This window comes from Amphibalanus amphitrite, unplaced genomic scaffold (assembly GCF_019059575.1).
Source record: "Amphibalanus amphitrite isolate SeventyFive unplaced genomic scaffold, NRLGWU_Aamphi_draft 000416F_arrow, whole genome shotgun sequence".
Taxonomy (NCBI): domain Eukaryota; kingdom Metazoa; phylum Arthropoda; class Thecostraca; order Balanomorpha; family Balanidae; genus Amphibalanus; species Amphibalanus amphitrite.
Genome location: NW_024881910.1, coordinates 363,233 through 387,349, shown reverse-complemented (window position 1 = coordinate 387,349; position 24,117 = coordinate 363,233). Strand labels below are relative to the sequence as shown.

The window sequence follows — 24,117 nt, the reverse complement described above, 5'->3', positions numbered from 1 at the left end:
AGAGGCGGCCGGCCGGCCGAACCCCCGGATTCCAGCCCCGACTCTATTGCGCAGGCCGCGGCAGCGACACGGGTCAGGTCGCGGCGCCCGGCGAGTGGGTCAGTTGGCGGCGGCCGGCCGTGGAGTGAGGACGCCGTGTGAGGGGCGCAGAGATGCCGCAGTGCAGAGGAGGGGGAAGATAGTGACTCTGCACTATGCCGGAAATGATGCCTTTGTGATCTAAATTAAACACCTGCAGACGCAGTGCATATCCTCCCTCGCCCCATCCCTATTTTACCCCCATTATAACCCTTCAATAAGCCGTAATGACCATTCAACGCAAGCAAGCAAACAAAACAACCCGTTTAGCGGCGACATCATCTCGGATAAAAAAGCGACAGTAATGATTAACACGCGCACTGCAGGGGGGGGTTGTTTTCAACCCCCCCTGTGGTTTTTCGCAAATCGCGAGAAAACGGCGGCGCGTAGCGCCGCCAAATTTTGCATACCTGTTCTCCCAACTTTTGCACACCTTGAGTAAAAATTTTGACCCCAGGTGACCTATGGTCAGGTCACCAGGTCAGGTCAAGTGACCCTACCTCGAAACGTAAATTTCGAAGTTTGCAATCCCACCAAGCCTACAGTTGTTGAGATATGATCGTGAAACCCACAGGAAATAGTAAGGTCATCACGAGCTACAACTTGTATATCTCGGAATTTTTATATCGATGACCTAAGGTCAGGTCATTTTTGCGACCGGCCCATTATAAGTCAATGGGAGAATTTTCAACTTACTCTGAATGCCATCCTATGACTTCAATACGCTCAGGATCATAGTATTGCAGGTCCCTGTTGGTGATTTCACCGAAACATATCACTTATGACCTTTGGAAGGTGATCTCCAGGTCATCTTAGGTCACCTGAGGTCACCAGCGGTTTTTCTTCAATAACTTGAGATTGAATAGAGATAGAGACTCCGTTCGACGTTTATCGTGTTTTTCTCGTCAATGCGGATCGAATGATATGCAACATGACCTATTTCGGTCAGGTCATGACCTTGACCTGAGGTCAAATTTTCAACTTGACCTTTCGAGGTCATATCGATGCGCCTTGACGAGCCAAAAACGATGGCGTTCGAATCGATCCTCTGTCTTGTGTGCAAGACAAGTTATTCAAGAAAAACTACCGCGAAATTCCTGTTGTGAAAATCGTAACATTTTGTCTTCGGTGACCTCTGGTGACCTCGTTTTTGACCTGACCCAAAAATGATCTTTGTATTTCTTGTAGATCTCATCTCAACCTATCCAACGCCGTTTACCGCTTGTCGCTACGTTGCGCCGTTTTCGAGATCTCAGGGGGGGGTTGTTTTCAACCCCCCCTGCAGTTCGTGTTCGGCTCAGACCCGCTGCAGTGCGCGTGTTAAAATAGACATAGCGCGAGAGCAAATCGAGGGGTATATATGTATCACATACCCAGCATTTTATTCCAATCTAGCAAATCAAGATTGGGGATCTTGTCCAACAAGTCAGCGGCCGTTCCAGACACAGATAAATGCTTTAGTTTCGGTTGCATCATTATCTGCAATAATTCGAAGCGAGGTTTAACCCTCGCCGGCCGAGAAGAAGGGGTGAATGCCGCCACCATGTATTTTTTTGCGGTAGCTCAAAGCACACTGATGATAGAAGGCTGACATTTCGTATGCCTTGCATTTGATTCACGCCGGATCATTTGACATCAACCACGTTTTCAGGTCAGGTCACTTAACCATGGCGTCTTAACCCTCGCCGGCCGAGGGGGGGGGGGAGCGGGTGCTGCCCCCAATCGGATTTTTTCGCGATAGCTCCGAACACGCTGGCGATAGAAAGCTGAAACTTGGCATACCTAACCTTTGATTCAAGCCGGATCTTTTGACACCAACCGCATTTTGGGTCAGGTCAGGTCACTGAACTATGCGCGTCATAAGTGAGCCTCTGCACGGTCTTCAGATGTCGCAACTTCGCAACGCCCTCACTGCCAGAGGAGATGTCACAGGGAAATGAAACTTGCAGGATCTAGTATCCATTATGAGTCTCACAACTTGTATATCTCGGATTTTTTCTAAAGGTCATATGAGGTCAGGTCATTTTCGTGACCTCACCATTAGGTATACCTAAGTCAATGGGGAAAAATGAAAACTGCTGTTCTGGCGCCGGGAACGATCTCCAACTACCTCAAGCACACATAATCGTGATTTGATGCACTCCTTGCAAGGTTAGATGCGTCACTTTTGCAATGTTGACCTTGCATGACGTCATTTATGACGTCATCAAGGTCATATGAATTTTCGTCAATTACTCCCGATCAAATTGAGCTAGCGAGTCGGGAAAGCCACCAATGGACTCAGGCAGACCTGCCGAATCGAATGATATGCAACATGACCTCTTTCGACCACCTTCGTGACCTGGGGGTGCTGACCTGACCTTGACCTGAGGTCAACACCCCAAGTTGACCTGACCCGGACAAAAAGTATATCATTCGACGCGCCTGAGCAAGGCGAACACGATGCTGCCAAAATCGCGGCTCTGCGGCCGTTTTTTGCGAAGTTATTCACCAAAAACTGAACCGTACCTTGGGGCACTTGACCTGACCTCAGAGGTCACCGGTTGACCTAGGACCTTAAAATCGAGTACCAATCTCTGCGTCTCGTAACGGCGCACACGCTCGTTTTTTTCCGCGACGCGCTAGCTCCACCTGGGGCGAAACGGCGAGGGGGGGGTCGTACCCGCCCCCCCCCCCCTCGGCCGGCGCGTATGTAGAAAACCAATAGGTCCGGCGAGGGTTAAGTAAACCTCTGCACGGTTGTCGGTTATAAAATGATGCAAATCCGCAATGCACTTAGTGTCAAGCATAATGGAGAAATATGGAAACTGTTAATTTGGCGTCGGAAATTATCTAAAATTACACCTCAAGCACTTCAAATCGTGACTTCATACATTCTTGGCAAGGTCTAATGCTTCACTTTTGCATTGTTCACCTTGCGTGACGTCATTTATGACGTCACTAGGGTGATAGGAGTGCTTCGTCAATAACTCCCGATCAAAATGAGCTAGCCAGTCGGGACAGCCATCTTTGGACTTTGCAAGCTTGCCGAATCAAATGTTATGCAACATGTCCTCCTTTCAACAGCTTCGTGACCTGTGTTGCCCTAACATGACATTTTTTCTCGACATCGTGAAGGTGTCATTAATAAAAATATGAAATCCGGGAGAATAAATTAAATATAGAAATTGTGGCCAACAGAACATTATCAGTTGCGTTAAACATACTAGTAAGCATGATCACACACCCAGCTTATATATGAGCCATGTCATAATTATTTTTGATAGACATGCTTAAGTTATGAAATCATCTAAAGTGTTCGTAAAGTTCCACGATACGAATCTACATAATATCCTGCTATGCATCATGACCATTTCTGGTCAGGTCATGTCTTTGAACATAGGCCAAATTTTTCAAATAACCTTTAAAGATCAACTTTTGATTCATTCGAAGCGTTTTTTGATAAGAGGAACACGAGGCTGGTAAAATTAATTCCAAGCAAGTTTTAAGCTAAGAACTTTTAAGTGTTTGTAGAAAAGCAATTGGTTTTCTCATAATACCGATGGTGGCAGTTGCTGTTATTTACGTGCTAAGCCGTTCGCCTTTATTAAATCTGACAATATTATTCAGACATAGCGGTAAACGAGCTGATTGTTGTGTTAGGTTAGGCTCGGTCGATTTCAGAGTGGGAAGGATGACAGGAATTAGGGGGAGACAGGGGGCCTGGGCGGGAGTCCTGGACCTCATGCTCCGCTGGGGCCGAGCCCATCACGTGGGTTGGATTGCCCTGACACATGGATAGCCCTGGGCGGTGTTTCACGGCCCCGCGTTGCAGCACACTGCGCTGCGCTGCTGCATTGTTGCGGCGGTTGATATGAATTCGGCTCCACGCTAGCGTTGCGAGCTCCCGAGTCTGTTGATGTTTCCATGGAAACTGGAAACCCCATGCACCGGTGCGCGCAACGCACCCTGTCCAAGCAAAATTTTACCACCGATGACCTCTGGTGACATGACCTCTGGCTCTGACCCGATCTAAAATTGGCTGAAGTATATTTCTTCTTCTTTTTGCTACTTTTGACGCTACTTCGAATGCCACTTAAATGCCCAAAGCTGAGTAATAATAATGATGCTCAATCCCCATTTTCCCTCCAACAGGGCGCGCATAGGCATTCCTGTCGGGCACGGGCTAACACTGACTTTCTCATAATAATTGTGGCCATGAACATCTACTGCCATTCTTCAACACCGGTTTCGCTGCGCTGGGCGGCGGCCGTCCCGTGTGTTGGATTCTACAGCTGGCTGGCGGAAAGCGTTACCGGCCGCCCGTCCACCGCCCGCGGGCCGGACCGAGCGGTCCCGCTGACCCTATCTGACCTGAGCCCGGCGCGATATGGGACAGGCAGACGGGGGTTCGGCTCAGCGGAGGCAGCGCCCACTGGTGCTGGGGACTTTTTTAATAGACCTACTGTACGCTTCCTCTTGTGGGTCTCAGGGTAAATAGGGGCGTGTTCGGAGGAAAGGAAATTACCCACAATGAAAGAACGAAATAAACAGTGAAACGATGGTTAGATATGGGTTAAACTGGGAGAAAAACGTGAGAAATAAAACTAGGAACTCGTCGAAATACTCAGCCTCTCTGACACTCTGCGTACGATACTAAATTTATATTTTAACTGAGAGCACGTGCCAAAAACCATAGAGATCAAAACGAACAGGAAGTCAACGGGGGCGGAACTACACAGCCAAAAATTAAAACACTTTTTTACATAATCAAAAACGAATCGAGTATATAGAAACGGCGAAAAGTCAATCTAGAAATTACAACAAATTAAAGCAAGGACAGATATTAAATACGGTTGAAAACTATAAGACAGAAGTGACGATAATAACGAATTTACAATAATATAAAGCAGGAAAACAAACGTTCATGAGAAATAACATAAACACTGCGCGAGGCGGCGATTGGCGGCGCAAAGGGCGGCCGTGCTGGACGGACACGCCGCAGCTAAATAATACGCGCCGCGCCACACTGCTCCCCCTCTTAGTCGCGGAGCGAACACTACGATGCGTAACACACTTAACACGTAACACACTCTTACCGCACGGTGTCGGGCGGCACGCGGAAGCGGACCTGCCGGCCGGCCCTGGTCCGGACAGGAGCGATGGGCGTCGAGCTCGGCGCGGGATCAGTGGGCACCACTCGTGCGGTACGGCCCCGGCGGGGCGGCGGGCACGGCGGCGCGACCGGCGGCGGGCACGGCGCGGGCGGCGCGCCGTCCGGTGCAGGGCGCCGAAGCTCAGAGTCCGTTGGCTTCGCCGGCGTCCCGTACGCCGGCTTCAGGCGCTCCACCGACACAGTGTCTGTGGCGCCCGAGGGGAGCTGCAACCGGTACCAGGCGCCGGTTCGCTCGAGGACGCGGAGCGGTCCTACGTATGGCGCCTCGAGGGGGCGGCGCACCCGGTCCACTCGCATCCACACGTGCGTGCAGGTCTGCAGCTCCCCGGGAACGTATGTGTGTGCCGCAGCGCCGTGGTTACTGCCGGCGGACAGGGCCGCAAAGTCCACGGCCCCCATCCGCTCGGCCAGTTCCCGCACGGGCTCACTGACGTCCGGCGGCGTCCGCCGGTCCACCAGCACCCGGGGGTGGAGGAGCAGGCCGCCGGTCACTGCCGTGAACGGCGCGAAGCCGCCGTCGTTGACGGTGGCTCGGATGCTCATCAGCACCACTGAGAGCGCCTGGAGCCACTGCTTCTTTTTGGCGGTGATGGCCGTCTTCAGGGTCCGATGTAGTCGCTCCACCATGCCGTTCGTCCTCGGATGGTAGGCAGTCGTCCGCAGCCGATGGAACCCGAGGACGGTGGCGAGCTGGCTGAAGACGGCCGCCTCGAACTGAGTGCCTCGGTCGGTCACGACGTGCAGCGGTACGCCGAACCGGGCCACCCAGACGTCCATAAAGGCGGCGGCGACGCTGGCTGCAGAGATGTCAGCGAGGGGCGCCGCCTCGACCCACCGAGTGGCGCGGTCGATACAGGTCAGTAGGTATCGGTAAGGGGATGTGAAGGACTGACCGTGAGGGGCTGACGGGGGCAGAGGGCCGACAATATCAAGGTGCACGGTCTCAAAACGATCACTCAGAGTACCGAAGGAGGAATGAGCGGCTTTGGTGTGACGGTGGACCTTGGACGATTGGCAGGGCTCACACTCACGAACCCACTGGCGGATGCAGCGGTCCATTCCGGGCCAGAAGTAGCGGGACTTGATGAGCTGGACGGATGATTTCACACCAGGATGGGCCAGACCGTGGATGCGTTGGAAAACCTGGAAACGGAGGGAGGCGGGGACAAACGGTCTGGGGTTGGTCAGATCAACATCACAGAGAACCGAAAGGTCAGGAGACAGAGGAAACGTTTCAAGGCGCTCCAGGAAGGAGGCGGTCTCCGGGTCGTTCGTCTGGGCCTCGGCGATGGCGTGTAGATCGGCGGCGTCCACGGTGACGGCGTTCACAGGCGTCTCAGCAGTTGAAGTAGTCGACTGAGTGTTGGCCGGCAGAGCACCGGTCCGGCGCGGCTCGCCGGCGGCCCCGGGTGGGGCGGCTGCGGTCCGAGCGGCGGACGGGCCTGGCTCAGCGGCCGGGCGCGGCGCGGCGGCCGGGCATGGCTCAGCGGCCGGGCGCGGCGCGGCGGCGGCCGGCCCGGCGGCTGGGTGCGGTACAGCCGGGCGCGGCGCGGCGGCGCACGGCCCGGCGTCTGGGTGCGGTACGGCGGCAGGCGGCTCGGTGGCGAGCGGCCCGGCGTCCGATGGAGGCACGCTGACCAGTAGCTCGGAGATCGGAGACGGTGCGGACAGCGCGGTGGCTGCCAGCGACCCGGCGGCCGGGCGCAGCGCGGCGGCGAGCGGCTCGGTGGTGAGCGGCTCGGCGTCAGACGGCGGCGCAGCGACCAGCAGCTCGGGCGCCGGGGTCCGCGCAGGCAGCGCGGCGGCTACCGGCGGCTCCTCGGTGGAGTCTGGGCGACTCAGACAGTCGGCGACGACATTGTCGGCACCGCGCACGTACTGGACAGCGGAGACGTACTCGGTGATGACGCTCCAATGTCGCTGCTGCCGATCCGACTTGGCCGTGTGCGGGCTGAGGAAGGCGGTGGTGAGCGGGCGGTGGTCGGTGAACAGGGTCACCTGGCGTCCCTCCAGCAGGTGCCGAAAGTGGAGCACCGCCAGGTAGGCCGCCAGCAGCTCCCGGTCGTAGGTCGAGTAGCGCCGCTGCTGCTCGCTCAACTTCTTTGAGAAGAAGCCGACCGGAACTGGCTCGCCCTCCACCATCTGGTGTAGTGCGGCGCCGGCAGCCACCTGTGAACAGTCTGTTACCAGGTGGTACTCGTCACAGGCAGGCAAGTGGTGGCGGATGGTGCAGGCGTCCTGCAGAGCGGCCTTGACGGCTGCGAAGGCGGCGAGCTCCGGCTCCGACCACGGCAGGTGCCGGTTCTTCGGGTGGAGCCTGACGAGCTCCGTCAGAGGGTAGACGGTCTCTGCGTAGTGGGGCATCATCCGGCGGTAGAAACCGACCATCCCGAGGAAGCGCCGGAGCCCGGCAGTGTCCTGGGGAGGCGGCAGCTCGGAGATCTCCTTGATCTTGGCGTCTGGAGGCCGGAGTCCTCCAGCGGACACGGTGTGACCCAGAAACGTCAGCTGTTCCTGGAAGAAGCTGCACTTCTCCAGTGAGATCCGCAGGCGGTGCTGGTGGAGAATGTTGAACACAGTATCCAGGTCCCGGCCGTGCTGATCTCTGTCGGGTGAGAAGATCAGTATGTCGTCCAGGTAGATGAAGACACAGTGGACCTGGCGAAACAGCTGATCCATCACCCGCTGGAACGTGGCGCCACTGTTCCGCAATCCCAGAGGGATATACAGGTACTCGAAGGCGCCGAATGGAGTGGTGACAGCCGTCTTCTCGATGTCCTCGCGAGCCATAGGGATCTGGTGATAGGCCCGGAGGAGGTCGACTTTAGAGAACACCGTCATCCCATGCAGACGCGTGCTCAGGCTGTGCAGGTGTGGAAGAGGGTAGCGGTCCGGCTTCGTCTGAGCGTTCAGCGCACGGTAGTCGCCGGTGGCCCGCCACTCACCCGGCGTCCTCTTGGGAACCATGTGCAGCGGCGAGCACCATGGTGAGGTAGACGGACGGACCACACCAGCCTCCAGCAGAGCGTTGAAGGTGGCCTTGGCAGCCTCCAGCTTGTCCGGCGGCAGTCGTCTCGGGCTGGCGAACGTCGGCGGTGAGCTGCCCGTATCGATGTGATGACTGGCCGGAATCGGGCTGGCGTCCGAGGTCTCTCCCGGCTGGAACGGCTCCAGGAGGGAGGGATACTGGCGCAGGAGAGCCTGGACTGTGGGCGGCTGATCGGGGCTCTGGTTGATCAGGAAGGCACCTGGAGCTGGACGGTCAGTGGGGACAGCTGGGGAACGAAGGGAAGTCAAACTGTCCAGGAGGGTCTGGGAAGCACAGTCAACAACCAGTTCATGATGGGAAAGGAAATCATGACCCAGGAGGGGCACAGTAACGTCAGCAACGACAAACGTCCACTGGAAAGATCGTCGGAGGGCTGGGATGGAAAAAGAAAGGAGAACTTCACCGTAGGTGTGCAGCGGTGCTCCACTGGCAGTGGTGATGACGACTGCAGTGGGCTGTAAGACAGCTCCCTGGACGAGCTCCTTCGGAAGCAGGGAGACCCCAGCACCAGTGTCGATCACCAGCTGCAGAGATCTGGAACCAGCTTGGGCTGCGACTCGGATGAGTGGCAGGCCGCGCGTCGCAGTGGCGAGGACCTGCCCCTCTAGTTTCCCGGGCGCTCGGGAGAGGCACGCCGGGACGATGGCTCCAACTGCAGGTTCGTTGTCTTCTTGGGCCACCGGCACCAGGGCTTGCAGGTGCGGGCCTCGGCTCCAAAGTAGAGGTGGGCCCTGCAGACCTGCTGGCGCTGGTCCGGATGGAACGGCCGCAGACCTGTCGGCAGCGCCGAGTAGTCGGCCTGGTGCTGCTGCTGCTGCTCCCCTCTCCTGTGCGGTGGTCGATGCTGGTCGCGCTGGTGGCTGCTCAGCTGAGCCTGCGGGGCTGCCAGACAGCTGGTCTGGAGCAGAGGCATCAGCTCGTCTGCCAGCTTACCCAGCTGCTGCAGGCTCAGGTCACGCTGGGCAGCGAGGACAGCACCGACGGCAGGAGGCAGGGACTGCAGAAGCTTGTGGCGCACCAGCTCCTCCCCGACTCCCACCTTGCCAGCCAGCTCCTGCAGCTCCCGCACGTAGAGGGAGGGTCGACCAGTCAGCTGAACCTTGGAGATGAGCTGGTCGAAGAGCTCCGGCTTGCTCCTTTCATAGAGCTCTGTGACCGCCTGCTGGAGGGCCTGGTAGCTGTGGGAGACGAGGACTGCCCCATCCAGCTTAGACACGGTCATGGGAGGCAGGGAGGCCAACACATGATAAAACTTGGTCGTATCATTGGTGATGCGAGCGATATGGAACTGGGCCTCCATGATCGCGAACCAGCCCTGGACGGCACCCTCCATGAAGGCGGGTGCCTTGATCGACACATGGTGGGCAGGGGCTGGCTGTACCGCGCGTGCGGCATCGTCAGTATCAGAGTCAGGCATGACGAGTCAGAGTGGGCAGGTAAGGTCAAAGTCAACAACAAAATGCACAAAAATGACAACAAAAGCACAGGATATTTCAACAGGTTAAACTCATCACTTCAAATCACGTCGGGGTCACCAGAATGTGGGTCTCAGGGTAAATAGGGGCGTGTTCGGAGGAAAGGAAATTACCCACAATGAAAGAACGAAATAAACAGTGAAACGATGGTTAGATATGGGTTAAACTGGGAGAAAAACGTGAGAAATAAAACTAGGAACTCGTCGAAATACTCAGCCTCTCTGACACTCTGCGTACGATACTAAATTTATATTTTAACTGAGAGCACGTGCCAAAAACCATAGAGATCAAAACGAACAGGAAGTCAACGGGGGCGGAACTACACAGCCAAAAATTAAAACACTTTTTTACATAATCAAAAACGAATCGAGTATATAGAAACGGCGAAAAGTCAATCTAGAAATTACAACAAATTAAAGCAAGGACAGATATTAAATACGGTTGAAAACTATAAGACAGAAGTGACGATAATAACGAATTTACAATAATATAAAGCAGGAAAACAAACGTTCATGAGAAATAACATAAACACTGCGCGAGGCGGCGATTGGCGGCGCAAAGGGCGGCCGTGCTGGACGGACACGCCGCAGCTAAATAATACGCGCCGCGCCACACTCTCATCTCTCTCTCTCTCTCTCTCTCTCTCTCTCTCTCTCTCTCTCTCTCTCTCTCTCTCTCTCTCTCTCTCTCTCTCTCTCTCTCTCTCTCTCTCTCTTTCTCTCCCTCTATCCGTTCTCCCTCCATTTTCCGCGGTCCGGACGTGTCCACTTTGCCGGCGTGCTGTCACGACGTCCCTCCAAAGCACCATCTGCATTCACTTGCCATTGTGACACTGACGGACGAGCAATACACCCACGCTGGGTGCTCAGTGCACCCACGCTGGGTGCCCAGTGCACCCACCAGCGGAAATACCGCCACTGGGTGACACCGAGTCCTGGACTAGCGGACAGCCTCCTTTGTCGCTGGAACGGTTCCTCGCCGTTTGGCGGGCACAGCGACGCGCGGTACTTCCGGTAGGGTGGCCGGTCGGCAGCTCGGACCTGCCCCAACTCCGGATATGGAACGGAACGGAACGGATGGGTGACGGTAGTTGGTGCGGGCGCGGGGCGTGACGGTTGTCAACAGCGGCGTGAAATTACTTGTGTTGTATTACGCCTAGCTCTTCCTTGCGCACTCGGGCTAGCTTTTTCCAGTCCACAAGTGATTATGCTAAAGATTCCTCGATGACTTCCCATCAGCCAAGTCTGTTCGGTCTTTTCTGTCGGGCTCCTCTCTCCCCATCTTTCGTTCTCCCTTCCTTCTTCCCTTGCTTTCTTTCTGTCTTTCTTTCTTTCTTTCTTTCTTTCTTTCTTTCTTTCTTTCTTTCTTTCTTTCTTTCTTCTTTCTTTCTTTCTTTCTTTCTTTCTTTCTTTCTTTCTTTCTTTCTTTCTTTCTTTCTTTCTTTCTTTCTTTCTTTCTTTCTTTCTTTCTTTCTTTCTTTCTTTCTTTCTTTCTTTCTTTCTTTCTTTCTTTCTTTCTTTCTTTCTTTCTTTCTTTTCTTTCTTTCTTTCTTTCTTTCTTTCTTTCTTTCTTTCTTTCTTTCTTTCTTTCTTTCTTTCTTTCTTTCTCTCCCTCTCTCTCTCCGTGTCTGTCTTACTTTCTTTATTTCCCCTCTCCCGTCTTTTTCTCTCCCCTTCCCCCTTCCCGCCGCTCCGCTCTATCTCTCTCCGTTTTCCTCTGGTCAGATACCACCGCGTTGTGAGTGTTGCAGCTCGACCGTGGCCGCAGGTCGGGTGGAGCGGCACCGACCGGCCCACTCCACCCTCAGTGACCTCACTGGGCTGACCCGGCCCTGCCCCGGTGGGGGTGGGGCGGGGTACTTACCTGACCAGACGCCCACCGGCCGGGCCGGGCTGGGTTATAGCCTGCTGGCCTTGCCTGGGTGTGGAGATGGGTGGAGGTGCGGCATCGTCCGTCCGCCCACCGCCCATCGCCCGCAGTCTACCACCCACCGCCCGTCGCCCACCGTTTAATTTTTTTTTTTTGGTTAGGCCCTTTCGGTCTGACAAGACCATTGCAGAGCCGGAAGGATGATAGGAATTAGGGGGAGACATTGGTCTGGGCAGGCACCCTAGTGAGTCGCCGGGGCTGAGCCCGTCCAGAGGACAGGCCACCCAGCCCCAAGGCACTCACTGCACCCGGCTACGGGGTGCGCTCCCTCGGGAGCAGCGGTGCCGCTCCAAGGGAGCAGCCCGCATGAGATAAAGTTGCCTGTCCAGCCCGGAGGGGGGTTTCGGCGTGGAGGAGAAGGATTTCAGTATCCTGAGGAGTTGAGGACAGAAGCACGGAACGGATGGTCGCCCACCGTCTATCGCCTACCGTTTATACAGCCCAACGCTTACCGTTCAGCGCTCACCACGGCATGTGTCACCCAACGTCCACATTGTCAGTCGGATCCCAGCTTTCAGTAGGCGTTTCTCTTGAGTGCGTGCCCCACGTGGGGTCAAAAGGCCGTGTATTTAGGGAATGACAAATGGCTCCATCCCCGTACGCTCCTGATGCGTCACCGCGCTGACGGGGATGAGGCGAAGGAGTGGCATTCCGCGCCGTTTCCGGCCCGTTAGTGTCACTGAGCTCGACAGTGGGTGTGTGATAAACAAACCCGGCACGGCGGACGCTCTGCTCTGGAGTGCAGGACCAGTTCTCGGACCATGCTGTCGGTCCGAGCAGACAGGGAAACGCACGGCTGGCGGGCGCCGCGGCCAGGACCGCAGCGCCGCCGAGCGTGCAGCGCTATCGCACAGATGTCTGTGGTTGCAGCGTGGCTGGCGGCCACACTCTCTTTTCCTTTCCTTTCGCGGGGTGCCCTGTCACCGTCTCTACCTGTGCCACCGTGCATCACGACTTGTGAGTTGTAAAAGGGGACAGTGGAGGCGTTGAATGGCCTGTGACCTGTGCCTTAGGCTCTGCCCCTTCTGTGACTGCTTCATGTCATCTCCACGGGCTCTGGCTGAGACTTGGGTCACTCCGCGGCTGAAGGAGGAGACTGGGGGGGAGGGAGGGGCGTGTCTGGTGTCATGTCTATGTCTGCGGCTGTCATACCATGTCCTGTCCAATGTCCATGTCTGGGGACAGCAGCCGGTGTCAGCGGCCTCTCGCCCATATCCGGACTCTCAGCATTGTCTGGACAGCGCTGCGGCGCGGTGCCTCGTCCATGGCTCTGTCTTGATGCCTTCTGTGACTGTCTGTGACTGCTGGTGGCCAGAAGGGTCTGATTTATCGCAGGCACCAGGCCTGTTTTGGCAGTGATACGCTGCAGTAGGAACGCGGCAGGCGGCGGCTGGGAGCGGAGATGGAGAACCGTATACGTGACTATCGTATACTTCACTGGGCTGACCAGCCATTTATCTTCCATTCAGTTTGTCCGTCTGACGGGCGCATATGTATCTTTCAGCGGAGTGTGGGTGGCTTGGCTGCGTGTGCTTTTGACACGAACTATGTACAATCATAGTCCCTTGCTTTTGTCCCTCTGTGTATCAACAGTGTGCGGGTGGGCAGGCTGTGGTATTTCGCCCCTTTGACGGCTGTCCCTCTGTGTGTTTCAGGGTGTATGGATGACTGGGCTGTGTTATTTTATCCCTCTGACGGTTGTCCCTCTCAGTTTCATAGGTACACGGATGGCTGGGCTGGTCCATGAATGTCTTTCTATCGCTCTAACGTTTGTGTGTCTCTGTGTTTCAGTGGTTTACGGATGACTGGCTATGTTATTTTATCCCTCTAACGGCTGTCCCTCTGCATGTTTCAGCGGTGTATGACTATTCAGGCTGTCTATTTCTTCAGGCTGTCTTCAGGCTGTCTCTGACTGTTGTCCCTCCTCTGCATTTCAGCGGTGTACGGGTGGCCGGGCTGCGTCCGCCACGGCCTGCCTCTGACAGTCGGCGATACAGTGCACATTCTGGAGGAGAGTGGTGGCTGGTACCGCGGGTACACGGCCAGGAACAGACACCAGAGGGGCATCTTCCCCGCCAGCTATGTCCGTGTCAAACGCGGCAGGCCGGACAGCGACGGGTGAGTAACGCTAGAACTCGATGGTTTTGAGGCTCCCGCAGGCAGCTGACATTACCAGATGCACTCAATTACATACTCAGAGCCATGCAAGATAAGCTGCAAACATGCGAACAAAAAGGCTAAATGGTAAAACGATTCCATCCAGGGTATAACTAAAACTTATTAACTGCGGTTCCATCATTCAGTCCCTTATGCGGCATACCATGCTCTCGCCTAACACCGGCAATGGGATAAGCTATTGCCCGGATTCCCCGCCATAATTGACACGATTGGTGTAGTTCCTGTAGCGTGATATCGTACATTATGTAAGCACGGGCGGTGATTCAATATCCGGTCTGACTCGCGGCACGGTTCAGCTGATCGAGGCTCGATAAGTAAACGGCGACCGTGGAAGCATTGACACAACAGCTGACATGCCACTTGGAGACGAATACATGCGTCGGTCTCTCCCGTCTCTGTCTCTGTATGTTTCTCTGTGTATCTTTCCTCTGTTTCCCTGTATTTGTCTCTGCCTGTCTCCATCTCATGTCTCCGTCTCCGTCTATGACTTCCGGTCCCCCGGTCTCTGTTTCTGGACTCGCACTCTGGTCTCTGCAACACAAACACGCCTGCAGCCTGACCCAATTATATACACACCCCAGGCACTATGGCGTGTTGCTGTGCAAGCTGAACGCAGCGGAAATGACTGTACGTAAACCATGACCTCATCCTCTATTGAATTATTTATAATGGCCACCCATTTCTAAACACAACCCTATCCATTGCCCAGAGTGCGGGGATTCCATTTGACGAGTCCGCAATGCACGGAATGAAATGGCATCACCCATCCGGTGTAGCGAACAAACACTTTGCTCTAGTGACAACATGCCCTGTATGTTTCTCCACCGTCTCAGCGCCGCACCGGGTCGGTCCCCGCGGGGAGGTCCGGCTATGTCAGATGAGTGATGTGACGTTCCGGGACGGAGAGTGTGTCACCAACTGGTCCCACACAGACAGGGGACAGTAACCGAGCGAGTCGACAGGTGACTCAGGTCACCCTCGTCCCTCATCACTGCCGGAACAGAGGTGATATCTGGACAGTGAAATAGAATTCGTTCATTTGCAATACCAAGCGGGAGGGATTGTTGGAGGACCTGTCGCTGGTCACCAGAACGCTCACCCGGCGCAGCCCTGCCCCGCGGCATTTGTTCCCTGAGGAGGTCCTGCCCGATCCGCTGGTCCAGTTCAGCATCTTCCTGTCTCGCGATGCATGGTCTCCAGTGCAGCGGTGGTCCCCGGTCCCGTGCAGTGTGATCCTGCCCCAGTTCAATGGTCCTGCCCCGGTACACTGATCCAGTGCAGCGTGGTTCTGCCCCGGTCTGCACCGATCTCAGCAGCGGCGGTACGCTGCACACGCTCGGCAGCGCTCATAGGTCACCTCACCAGCGCTGTGTATGCAGAGCCCCATTGGCAGGCGGCTCGGAACTCCATCTGTGGCCCGACGACTCCGCTGACGGAATACAGAGCGGCCCTTCCCAGTAGTCAGGCACTAGCCGCGCTTGAGCGGGGTAGCGGTAACCAATGCCTCGAGCGCGCCGGAGGTGGGAGGATCTGGGAGGACACGGTCCTGGGAGGTCCACAGACCTCCGCAGCACCCCTTGGGAGGTCTCGGGATTCTGGACAGCAGGGCGGAGCCCCATCGACAGCCGATTTCAATCATGCGTCTGTGGCTTAGAGTGTTTCTCCTAAAATGGGCTGCAGACATAAGCAGGCGCCTCTCAGTCGTCAGCGCCCTTCATTCTATGCATATTTAGGCACTCACGGGAACTGAGTTGTGAGCAGGTATGTTTTGGTCGTTCATTTTGTTGCCTTTTCAAGGATAGTTGTGTGAGTCACATGAGTTACGTCTTTCAGGACATTGTTCCATTTCGAATCCTTCAAAGAATATGGCCTTGGTCGTCTTAAGAAAATCTCAGCCGCCTGCAGAGGCCTCATTGCAGGCTCGGTGGCCAACAGACCGGTCCTGCAGGTCTCTGGGTGTCCTGCCGGCAGCTCGGGCTAATGTGCGTTCGAAAGGCTGCAGGCCCCAGATCCCGCGTCGCGCACACACACATAAACAGTTTGTCACAGCGGCCGGTTCGGACGGGGGTAAACAGAGGCAGCTCTGTTCGCCCTTCCGTTAGACCCTCCCTTCACTGGACCCTCCCCGTGCAGCACGTGCCGTCGACACCGGATGTGCTTTGAACGGGAGGGGTGCTGTCGGGTGGCTGCTGGAACCGGAGCGCCGACAGGGATGCTGGGAAAGGCAGCGTCTACGATGAGAGGGGAGGAGAGAAAGAGCGGAAGAGAGGGAGAGGGAGGGAGGTGAGGAAGAAAGAGAGATTTTGTGACATTCTAGGAAGTATGATTAAAACGCAGTGCGTTGCCAAGTGCCAACACGCTGTCGAGACAGTTGGCGACGTTGTCAACGCGAAGAAAGCTCGCTTGTCTCTCAGCTGCAAGCTTCAATACATGATTCACCAGCTGTCTGGAACATTTCTGACCGAAAGCCAATTCCTTTGGGAACACACTGCTCCATTTTCTGCATATTCCGTGCAGTCCTTTCACTTTCAAACCATGTCTCTTTCTCTCGTGAGCTCTGACGCGAGTCAGAACTGCTATCGTTTCAATCTACTCTAACCGAACGTTCCTGGTTTGACTGCAGCCTCCGATGGGGTTCACTCCGTGCAGCCTAGCTGTCTAAAACCGCAGCTCGCTTTCCGAAGTTGTCCTACAAGCTCGCTCCTCTGCTATGTCATACCCCCACCCCCCCGTCTGTGCGGGTGCGGAGCCAGCTATGCGTGAGGGTCGCCCGTCGGTCGCCTGTCTAGTCGCCCGTCTTGTCACCCGATCAAACCAGCCGCTGTGCCCGGTCAGACGGCTTTCACTTTCCGATCGCCGTGCGCTGGTTGAAATCCGAGACCCGTGTCCCGCCTGGAACGTGTCGTAGAGAGAGGGGTGCGCGAAGGAGGAGGGATAATGTGACAGGTGTCCTCAACAGTAGCCGGTCACGTGGCATATGTTCGCCGCTAGTAGTTGGCCGCGTGACTGGTGCCATCCATTAGTATTATGTCACGTGCCTGACGTTTTGCAACAGTGGTCAGTCACGTGGCTGACGTCTGTTGTAACAACCTGGTCACATGACTGTATGACAAGTTCAACTTGCGGACAAAGTGACTTGCAATGTTCTAAGGGAATCAGAAGGCGACGCTAGCGCATGTCCCAGGCTGTGTCGACTGATTCACCGATGAGTGATCGGTGGTAACGTCACTTGATTCACCTGATAGGGTGTGACTGATAAGTGAAGGGGCTGATTTCTGAGAGCGAACCTGTGAGGTCACCGACAATTTCAGGAAAGATACATCTGTGATCTGAAACTTACGTCTGTAGTGCAGACCTTTTGAGCATTCAGATATAGAATCAGATCGACAGACTCTATAGGCATTTATTTAGTGTTCTTCATTTCAATGATACCGCATGGGCGAATAAAGTAAACGTTTTTCACACGTATCTTTCAAGTGCACCTTAAATATCAACTTTATCTTTATCTCACGTCTTTTCCAGAGTATATAGGCTTTTCAATCATTTCCTAACGCCTCGGGGTGGCTTTGAACTTCAAACGGTTGCCTGCAGTTAAACAAAACTGGATCAAATCTCGAATTGGCATGCTTAATCCTTTTTTCCAATTATCGTATAAAAATTATGTATTTGACAGATGCTAAAGCCCAAAAGCTAAGAAGTAATTCTTTTCGATAGCGAATTGTTTTTCCACCATCCATCGGGCTGCTTACCGAATAATGAAAAAAACTGCCTTTCTATCGCTTTTACCATTCGATCATTTCATCCCATCGAGAGTAAAAGTGACAGGGGACAAGAGTGGAGTTACACTCACTCTCCCGGTTTTCCGAGTCGCCCTGTCCTGTTCTCAATGCTCTGCAGAATACAAAGCGTCTGAGGTCGCCTTTCGGACATAGTTTTACACCTGCGTGCACACTTTCCCTCACAAAGGCTGCATACACGGTGAACTGCGCTCTGTTCAGCTCCGCGACACTGCTCCCGTGTGGTGCAATGTAGCCTTTGTCGGCGGAGCCTTTCAACCACTCCTGAGCTGCTGAAATCGTCATTACAGACGCGCGTCTGGCAAATTGTAAGGCAATGACAAGACATGCGAAATAAATAGGTATGATTGAAGGTGTTGCGTATGCAACATATTGCCTAGCATGCACTTTCATGACATGCATTGCATTGCATGTATGTTTGAAAGGCCAAAGGACATTTTTGCCCTGACAGCTCACTTTAACCTGTTAACGTGTATAATTCATTGAGCTTATTTCATGTGATTGTCGATGATTTGATTGCAAGACTTGCTATGAAACTTTGATTGGTCCATATGATATGTATTTTCTCGTAGTTTTTTTTTATTGATGACAGGTTTCGTTGAGCTGCTCTGACTGACTGTTCCCCATTTTCTCCCCCACTGACCTCCGAACCGTCTGCTCACGGCAGAACATGTATCTCTGACTGACCAGTGATCACTCCCCCACTTCCCCCCCCCCCCTCCCACAGACCCCAGACCTGTCCACTGCCGGCCGAAGATGTACATATAGGCTGTGTCTGTGACTGATATTTCTCGCTTCTCTCCTTCACAGACCCCAGAGCCGTCCTCTCCCGGCAGAGGATGAGGTGGCCACAGAGGTGACACAAGTGCTGCGAGAATGGAGCCACCGCTGGAAACAGCTCTACTTGGTGAGTACAGACCCCTCCCCACTCCATCCTACAGGCCTAATTAACTCATTAACACACTCGCACACGACACCAGTTGCGCCGCAGCGCGCCGCGCGCGTGGGCCGTTACGTCATCGGTCAGTTCAGTAGGGCCGCTGTTGACGCGTGCTGCCTGTAGAGTCGGGGGAGGGGGGAGGAGAGGGGTAATTAGCCGCGTCCGCTCAGTGACTGCGACAGGCGGCCGGGCGGTGTCGGTGTCAGTGTCAGTGGCAGGGCGCCCGGCGTCACTTGAGACGGCTGCTCTGACACTCATTAGCAACCGGAGCCGTGCAACAGCACGCTGCTAATGCACTGTGGCGCACGACGGGTTGGATACAAATGCGCGCAGCACCAGTGTCCATTGTCCATGTCGAGGCTGCGTTATTGATTATTCAGTAGTTGGCAAATGGAATTGACCTGAACGATAAAGTGACAATTGCCCTCTACGAAGGTTGATACGGGCGGGAACAGAATTGGAAGACACTGCTGCATGTGCCAGGGGATACGATATACGTTAGGTTTGTCCTTCCCATTGGGCACACTGCAGGTTTACTTACTACCTAAGTCATCATCTTTTTCACACCAAAGATCAGTGAGAATGGGAGTTGGGGAGGCAGATGTCACTATGCCGCTGGGCTTCTGTGTCACTTTGTCTATACATCAATGTGTTTGAATCCTTGTCTCACTACTATACTGTCGCTCTACCACTGTGTCACTGTATTACCGTCTGTTATCCGTCTGTTTCACCGTTTGTCACCGCGACTCTCTCTGCGTCTCAGGAGCGCGACACCCAGGAGGTCTCCTCGCTGTGGAAGGTGATGCACGAACTGCTCGACTGGCGGCGTCAGCTCATCACGGGAACACTCACCCAGGACCAGACCCGCGAGCTGCGGCTCCGAGCCACCGCCAAGGTCGACTGGGGAAACAGGTCAGTCCGACGCCGCTGATCCGCCGCATTCGGCAGCGGACAGCATTATTACTCTTGACAGTAATCGACTGCACACAGTGCTCTGACATGACACACTACTCAATGACCCAAGGAAAAGGTAGTTTTGCTAATTTTCTTGACTGTCCCAGAGGTCGATAAAATGCTTGGAGCTGCTCCAACGAACATCTTAGTCCCACCACTGTCTCCAACTTAGCCCTCGCCTGGCGGGGGGGGGGGGCAGCCTCCCTAAGTTTTTTTCGCGAATAGCGTAAAAGTTGGTGTCGCGTAGCGCCGCAAAATTTGGCACAGTATCTGGGAATGAGCCTTTTGCTACCTATCCTGAAAATTCACTGCCATCCGCCGCGTCGGCACACCGGTATCTCCTCACCTTCTCCCCACACGGCCTTGACTCCCCAACTCACACCATCACACTACTGCATACGGTGACCGGTCGTACGGTGGATCTGAATGCCTACGTTTTCGCGCCAAAGTCTGAAACAACTAACGATTAGCATCAGCTTAGAGATGTTGAAATTTAGCATTTTAAAGCTTCTAATTCAAAAGTTTATATGTGTGCTTTAACGCACTTGTCCTTATTGATTGAGAAAAGAGCGGACTTTTTATCGTATTACCTGATACGAAGTAACGCAATCGAAGTGTGATTTCGGTCCACTGTGCGTTTTCAGGCGCGCTCGATAAAACACCCAGGCCTGGAGAAAGTTGGAAGGGTGATTTTCTGATCCTCCTTACCACAAAATGACCCTAAGCGAAAAAATGCCCGCAGGGCGCTGCCAACGCGTGCCAGCGGCCCTGCTAGTAAGGGCGAAAATCAATGTATGTGTATGCGGAGCACACCCTTAGCGCTATGATGGCTCCTTGGAGACACCTGGAGAAACCTGTCCCGGCAGAAGGGTCAGGTCCCTCGCAGACGGCGCGGCACGGCGAGAGCTCAGCGGGTGGCCTAGCCGGAAAGAGGATAAAAATAGCCGACTGGCCCGACCCAGCGAGGGGTGACCGAAGGGTGACCAGGAGTGAATGAGGGAACATACACGCGGTACTTACCGAGCAGCCGATAACAGCACCGGACGATTAGAAAGTCATAAGTCAATGCTGTATTTTAGGCGTAAGGAAGCATCCATGTAGACGGGCGGACTGTCTCCAGCTCTTCGAAGCATTGCTAATATCTTGCTCCAACGAGCGTTGGCACGTTGGAAGTTTTATCGACCACTGGACTGTCCTGTCCTGCCCCGACTGTATCTACATATGTATCTTGGAGCCCTGTGAGCTGTCAGTAACCATGTTCATACTTACCGTGGCGCCCGTTCGGCGAGGCTGCCCCGGGATCTGCTGCCGGGCCCGGCAGACCTGCACGGCATTCCGTCACTGAGCACCATCGATCGCCGTCCAGCTGGTCTCTTTGGGTAGGGGGCGGCGACCCGGCCTGTCGCGAGCAGGCACCTTCCACGAGACGCCAGTGGTGATGGAAGCCAGAGGGGTCGGATCGTCAGACTGCACGAGATCCAGCTGCTTCGATAAGCGAAATGAGGTTCCGGTGGCCGGTGTACTGGTGAAGTGCAATTTGGAATGAACTATATCGATCGCTTGCACTTACCGTCACGCATTGATCTTATTATCTCATGTTTACCTTTGATCTCGTAGACAAGGGTTATATATCAACTGAGAAGTTTGTGTTCCAACTCTAAAAGTCTATGAAAGCTCTTCATCATGATTAGAAAGTCAGCACTTCTCACTGACATGCTTTTGTAGCTGAAGATAAACGCGATGCTCAGATGCTATCATTTAACGCTGGTAGTAACTGATTCTGACACTAATAGGTGATGAATTGGCCCTATCTGCATGGTGCTGTTAACGAAGCCTTTTTCGTAGTTTAACCACGTGAACATGATGGATATCACCAGATCTTTTTCACCTTATTTAGATGTCCGCTACCTTACCCCTTACCGTGCATCTCAATCGATGACGGAAGATACATTCCTTCTTGCGTTCGCCATCACTCATCTTATTATTGTTTCACTGAACCGGCGCCACCGGAGCAAAAACGGCGGATGCTAATCCGCGCATTTAGCACAGCGCTGATCGATGCCTCATCATCATACAATGTCTGAATGGCGGCCGTCGGTGGTTTTATGACTGGTCGGCCGCCGGAGGTCACACCGCCCTCGGTTCGGCCCTGTATCTGATGCTAATTGAAACCCGGAAGGCCGATACGATACACGGCACTCGTCTGTGATGTGTGGTGGAGTGAGGAAGTGTAACCGGCTCTCGCAGAAGACACGATGTAGCGCGGTAGATCACAAGCGAAGGCGAGGGCACCGACTTTCAGCTTCCAGCCTCCGGAGCCGGATCTGAACAACTACCTGAGCTAGCCAGTCAGGGATACTTCCTCCAGGGCGGGCGGTCAGGGAAAACGGAGATTGATCGGTATTTGAGAGGAATGCTCGCGCTGCAGTTAGTCAGATAGTATTTCATTAAACATTTGAACTACTTTGATTCAGACCCTTCCGGCATAGGTTCAGCTTGTCGATTTTATTACTTTACGTCCTAACATCAGATAAGCGCTGAAGCGTCATGCTGCCGATCCAGCTTCGCGAAGAGAAACGATAGATAGGACAAATGTATAGTGACCCACTGAGCTGGTTGATGTACGGACCACAGCCGCTGCACAGTGCACAGAACAGGCCAGATATTATATACACAGTGCACGTACTTACCAGGCACATATTCTGACCGGGTTTCCTCGCTGCCTCATTCTTTGCAATGCTGCCGAACTCTGATATGCCCCTGCTCCCTATAGCGCAGCATGTGCTGTAAAACTCACTGCACCGACCCCCGTCCGCGCTGTCTCCCTGTTCGCCCAAACCTGCTCTATTGTGGCCCTGCTCGCCGTGCAGTGCCATAAAACTCACTGCACGCGACCGCCGCTGCCTCCCTGGTCCGCCGGGGAGGTAATCCGCGGCTCTAGGCGGCCTCCGAGACGGATTAGTCACTGCAGAGCGGTCTGAACCGAGTTCCCGCTCTACTCTGATTTTATCAGTCCGACCGGCGAGCGCCGGAGAGCGGCCACACCGGGAGTTATGTGTCATGTTATGGAACAGCCTCGATACGGTTATGAGGGCTCTGCGCGGAACTGGGCGATTATTCAGCGGCATAGTGGTCCGTGTGGATTGGGTGGGGCTGGAGCTATCTCCTGGCCCCCTCCGGATACACTTAGTCAGTAGGCGACGGGAAGTCGCGTCGGTACAGATTTTATCGACAGATTACCATAGTCTGCTCATGAGTGACGCAAGTTTTGACTCATACCCCTGGCTAGACAATTTGCTGATTCAGGAATTCGGGATCCTGGAATACCTAGATCTTTGTGAGCAAGGCTGTTCTGAGAAAACCCAACGCGGATAATAAAGGAAACAGGAACAATGTTGGTATAGATTAGCTGTGTTTTCAGTCCTTCAAATTACATGGTTTCTGTTAGCTAAGGTACTAAACTAATGCGTTCTTTTGAACGAGTTGAGACGCCATTGCACTCATAGCCCATAGTGCCATTCGTTAGTTTTTAGCTCCGTTCTAAGTTATCCAAAAGGGCATACCATGGATAATGCGATGAGTTATTCCATTAAAAACTGCCCAGCCCTATCATGCGGTGCTATTTCATAACTGCGCCGCCCCATAACCAGTCTCCTGTCCGAGGGCCGTTTATACCCCTGCCGTGTCTTGCAAACCAGAGTAGCTGGGGCACGCTCCAAGAGACCATTTTTCATACAGTGCGTCCGCAGCAGGCGATACTGCCGTGCAAACTGCATAGTGCACGGTGCATATTGCACGGTGCACGGTCACACGTGCCGCGGGCAACCACCTGTCACAGCCGCCAACAGGACCTGTCAACAGTCCTTGGTCACCACTGTAAGGTCGCCCCCGGCGGGTCACGTGATCGTCGCACACTGCACAGCTCGCCTTTCGGATCAATTTTCACTGGCGTGTGTTGGGGTAGGACCGATGTCAGGCGCAAGCGGCAGCGAGAAAGATCATCACGGCGCCGCCGTGATGAAGCCTGCGAGCTTGTCTAGTACGGAAGTTGCTAAATTGTGGCGCTGTCTCGAGATGAAAACGGGAATTTCAGTTTGCATTACATGACGTAACGTATCACAGTATCGTACTAGCAGACAGGGCTGTCACGAGCACAAATTCATCCGATAGCTTGCTGCCGTTAGAAAACGGTCAACTGGGACACATCACCGACCCGTCATTCAATTCCATTCTCGTGCCCGTCATCATCGATCAGTCACCACAGTCCATTCACAACTCCGTGTGATTGAAAATCTCAATCACTTTTAGTCCGGTCACCTCGAGTCGACTCCAAATACCAGCGCTCAGCGGCGAGCTCCCCCCCCCCCCCCCCTCCCCGGCCCCTGTCCGACCGGCCTTCGTGCCTTGTTCTTGTCCAGATGAGCTGATAGCCGGCGAACAAACGAGAACGAGCCTGCCGACCGACCGACGCTGCTGTGGCTCTAATTGTGTCCACTTTCAGCACGGCTCGGCTCAAGGCGACCGCTGGAAACGTGCTGGCGGGACCAAGGTGGGTACGAGTA

At 54.4% G+C, this 24,117-nt stretch overlaps 2 protein-coding genes across 2 annotated transcripts in view; one reads left to right on the top strand and one right to left on the bottom strand.

Annotated features, from left to right (window-relative positions):
- Positions 1-5,152: 5,152 nt before the first annotated feature.
- Positions 5,153-9,615, bottom strand: LOC122390948. Its single transcript, XM_043384403.1, has 5 exons — positions 8,916-9,615; positions 6,770-8,508; positions 6,265-6,376; positions 5,388-6,030; positions 5,153-5,201 (listed from the first exon to the last, which is right to left on the bottom strand). The coding sequence occupies exons 1-5, from the start codon at positions 9,613-9,615 to the stop codon at positions 5,153-5,155; spliced, it is 3,243 nt and encodes a 1,080-aa protein (XP_043240338.1).
- Positions 9,616-9,639: 24 nt separating this feature from the next.
- The window catches only part of LOC122390947 (dedicator of cytokinesis protein 3-like), a 33,194-nt gene continuing 18,716 nt past the window's right edge, over positions 9,640-24,117 (top strand). Inside the window, exons 1-5 of the mRNA XM_043384402.1 lie at positions 9,640-9,718; positions 13,342-13,344; positions 13,624-13,804; positions 18,472-18,568; positions 19,365-19,513. Of these exons, the coding sequence (XP_043240337.1) occupies positions 9,640-9,718; positions 13,342-13,344; positions 13,624-13,804; positions 18,472-18,568; positions 19,365-19,513 (509 nt within the window). The remainder of the gene's footprint in view (positions 9,719-13,341; positions 13,345-13,623; positions 13,805-18,471; positions 18,569-19,364; positions 19,514-24,117) is intronic.

Coding starts and splice junctions, on each gene's coding strand:
- LOC122390948 (XM_043384403.1), bottom strand. CDS start 9,615: ATGGAGGGTGCCGTCCAGGGCTGGTTCGCGATCATGGAGGCCCAGTTC. Junction 6,377..6,769: donor CCGCCGCGCCGCGCCCGGCT/GTACCGCACCCA, acceptor CTCCGTTTCCAG/GTTTTCCAACGCATCCACGG. Junction 6,031..6,264: donor CTGCATCCGCCAGTGGGTTC/GTGAGTGTGAGC, acceptor ACATCTCTGCAG/CCAGCGTCGCCGCCGCCTTT.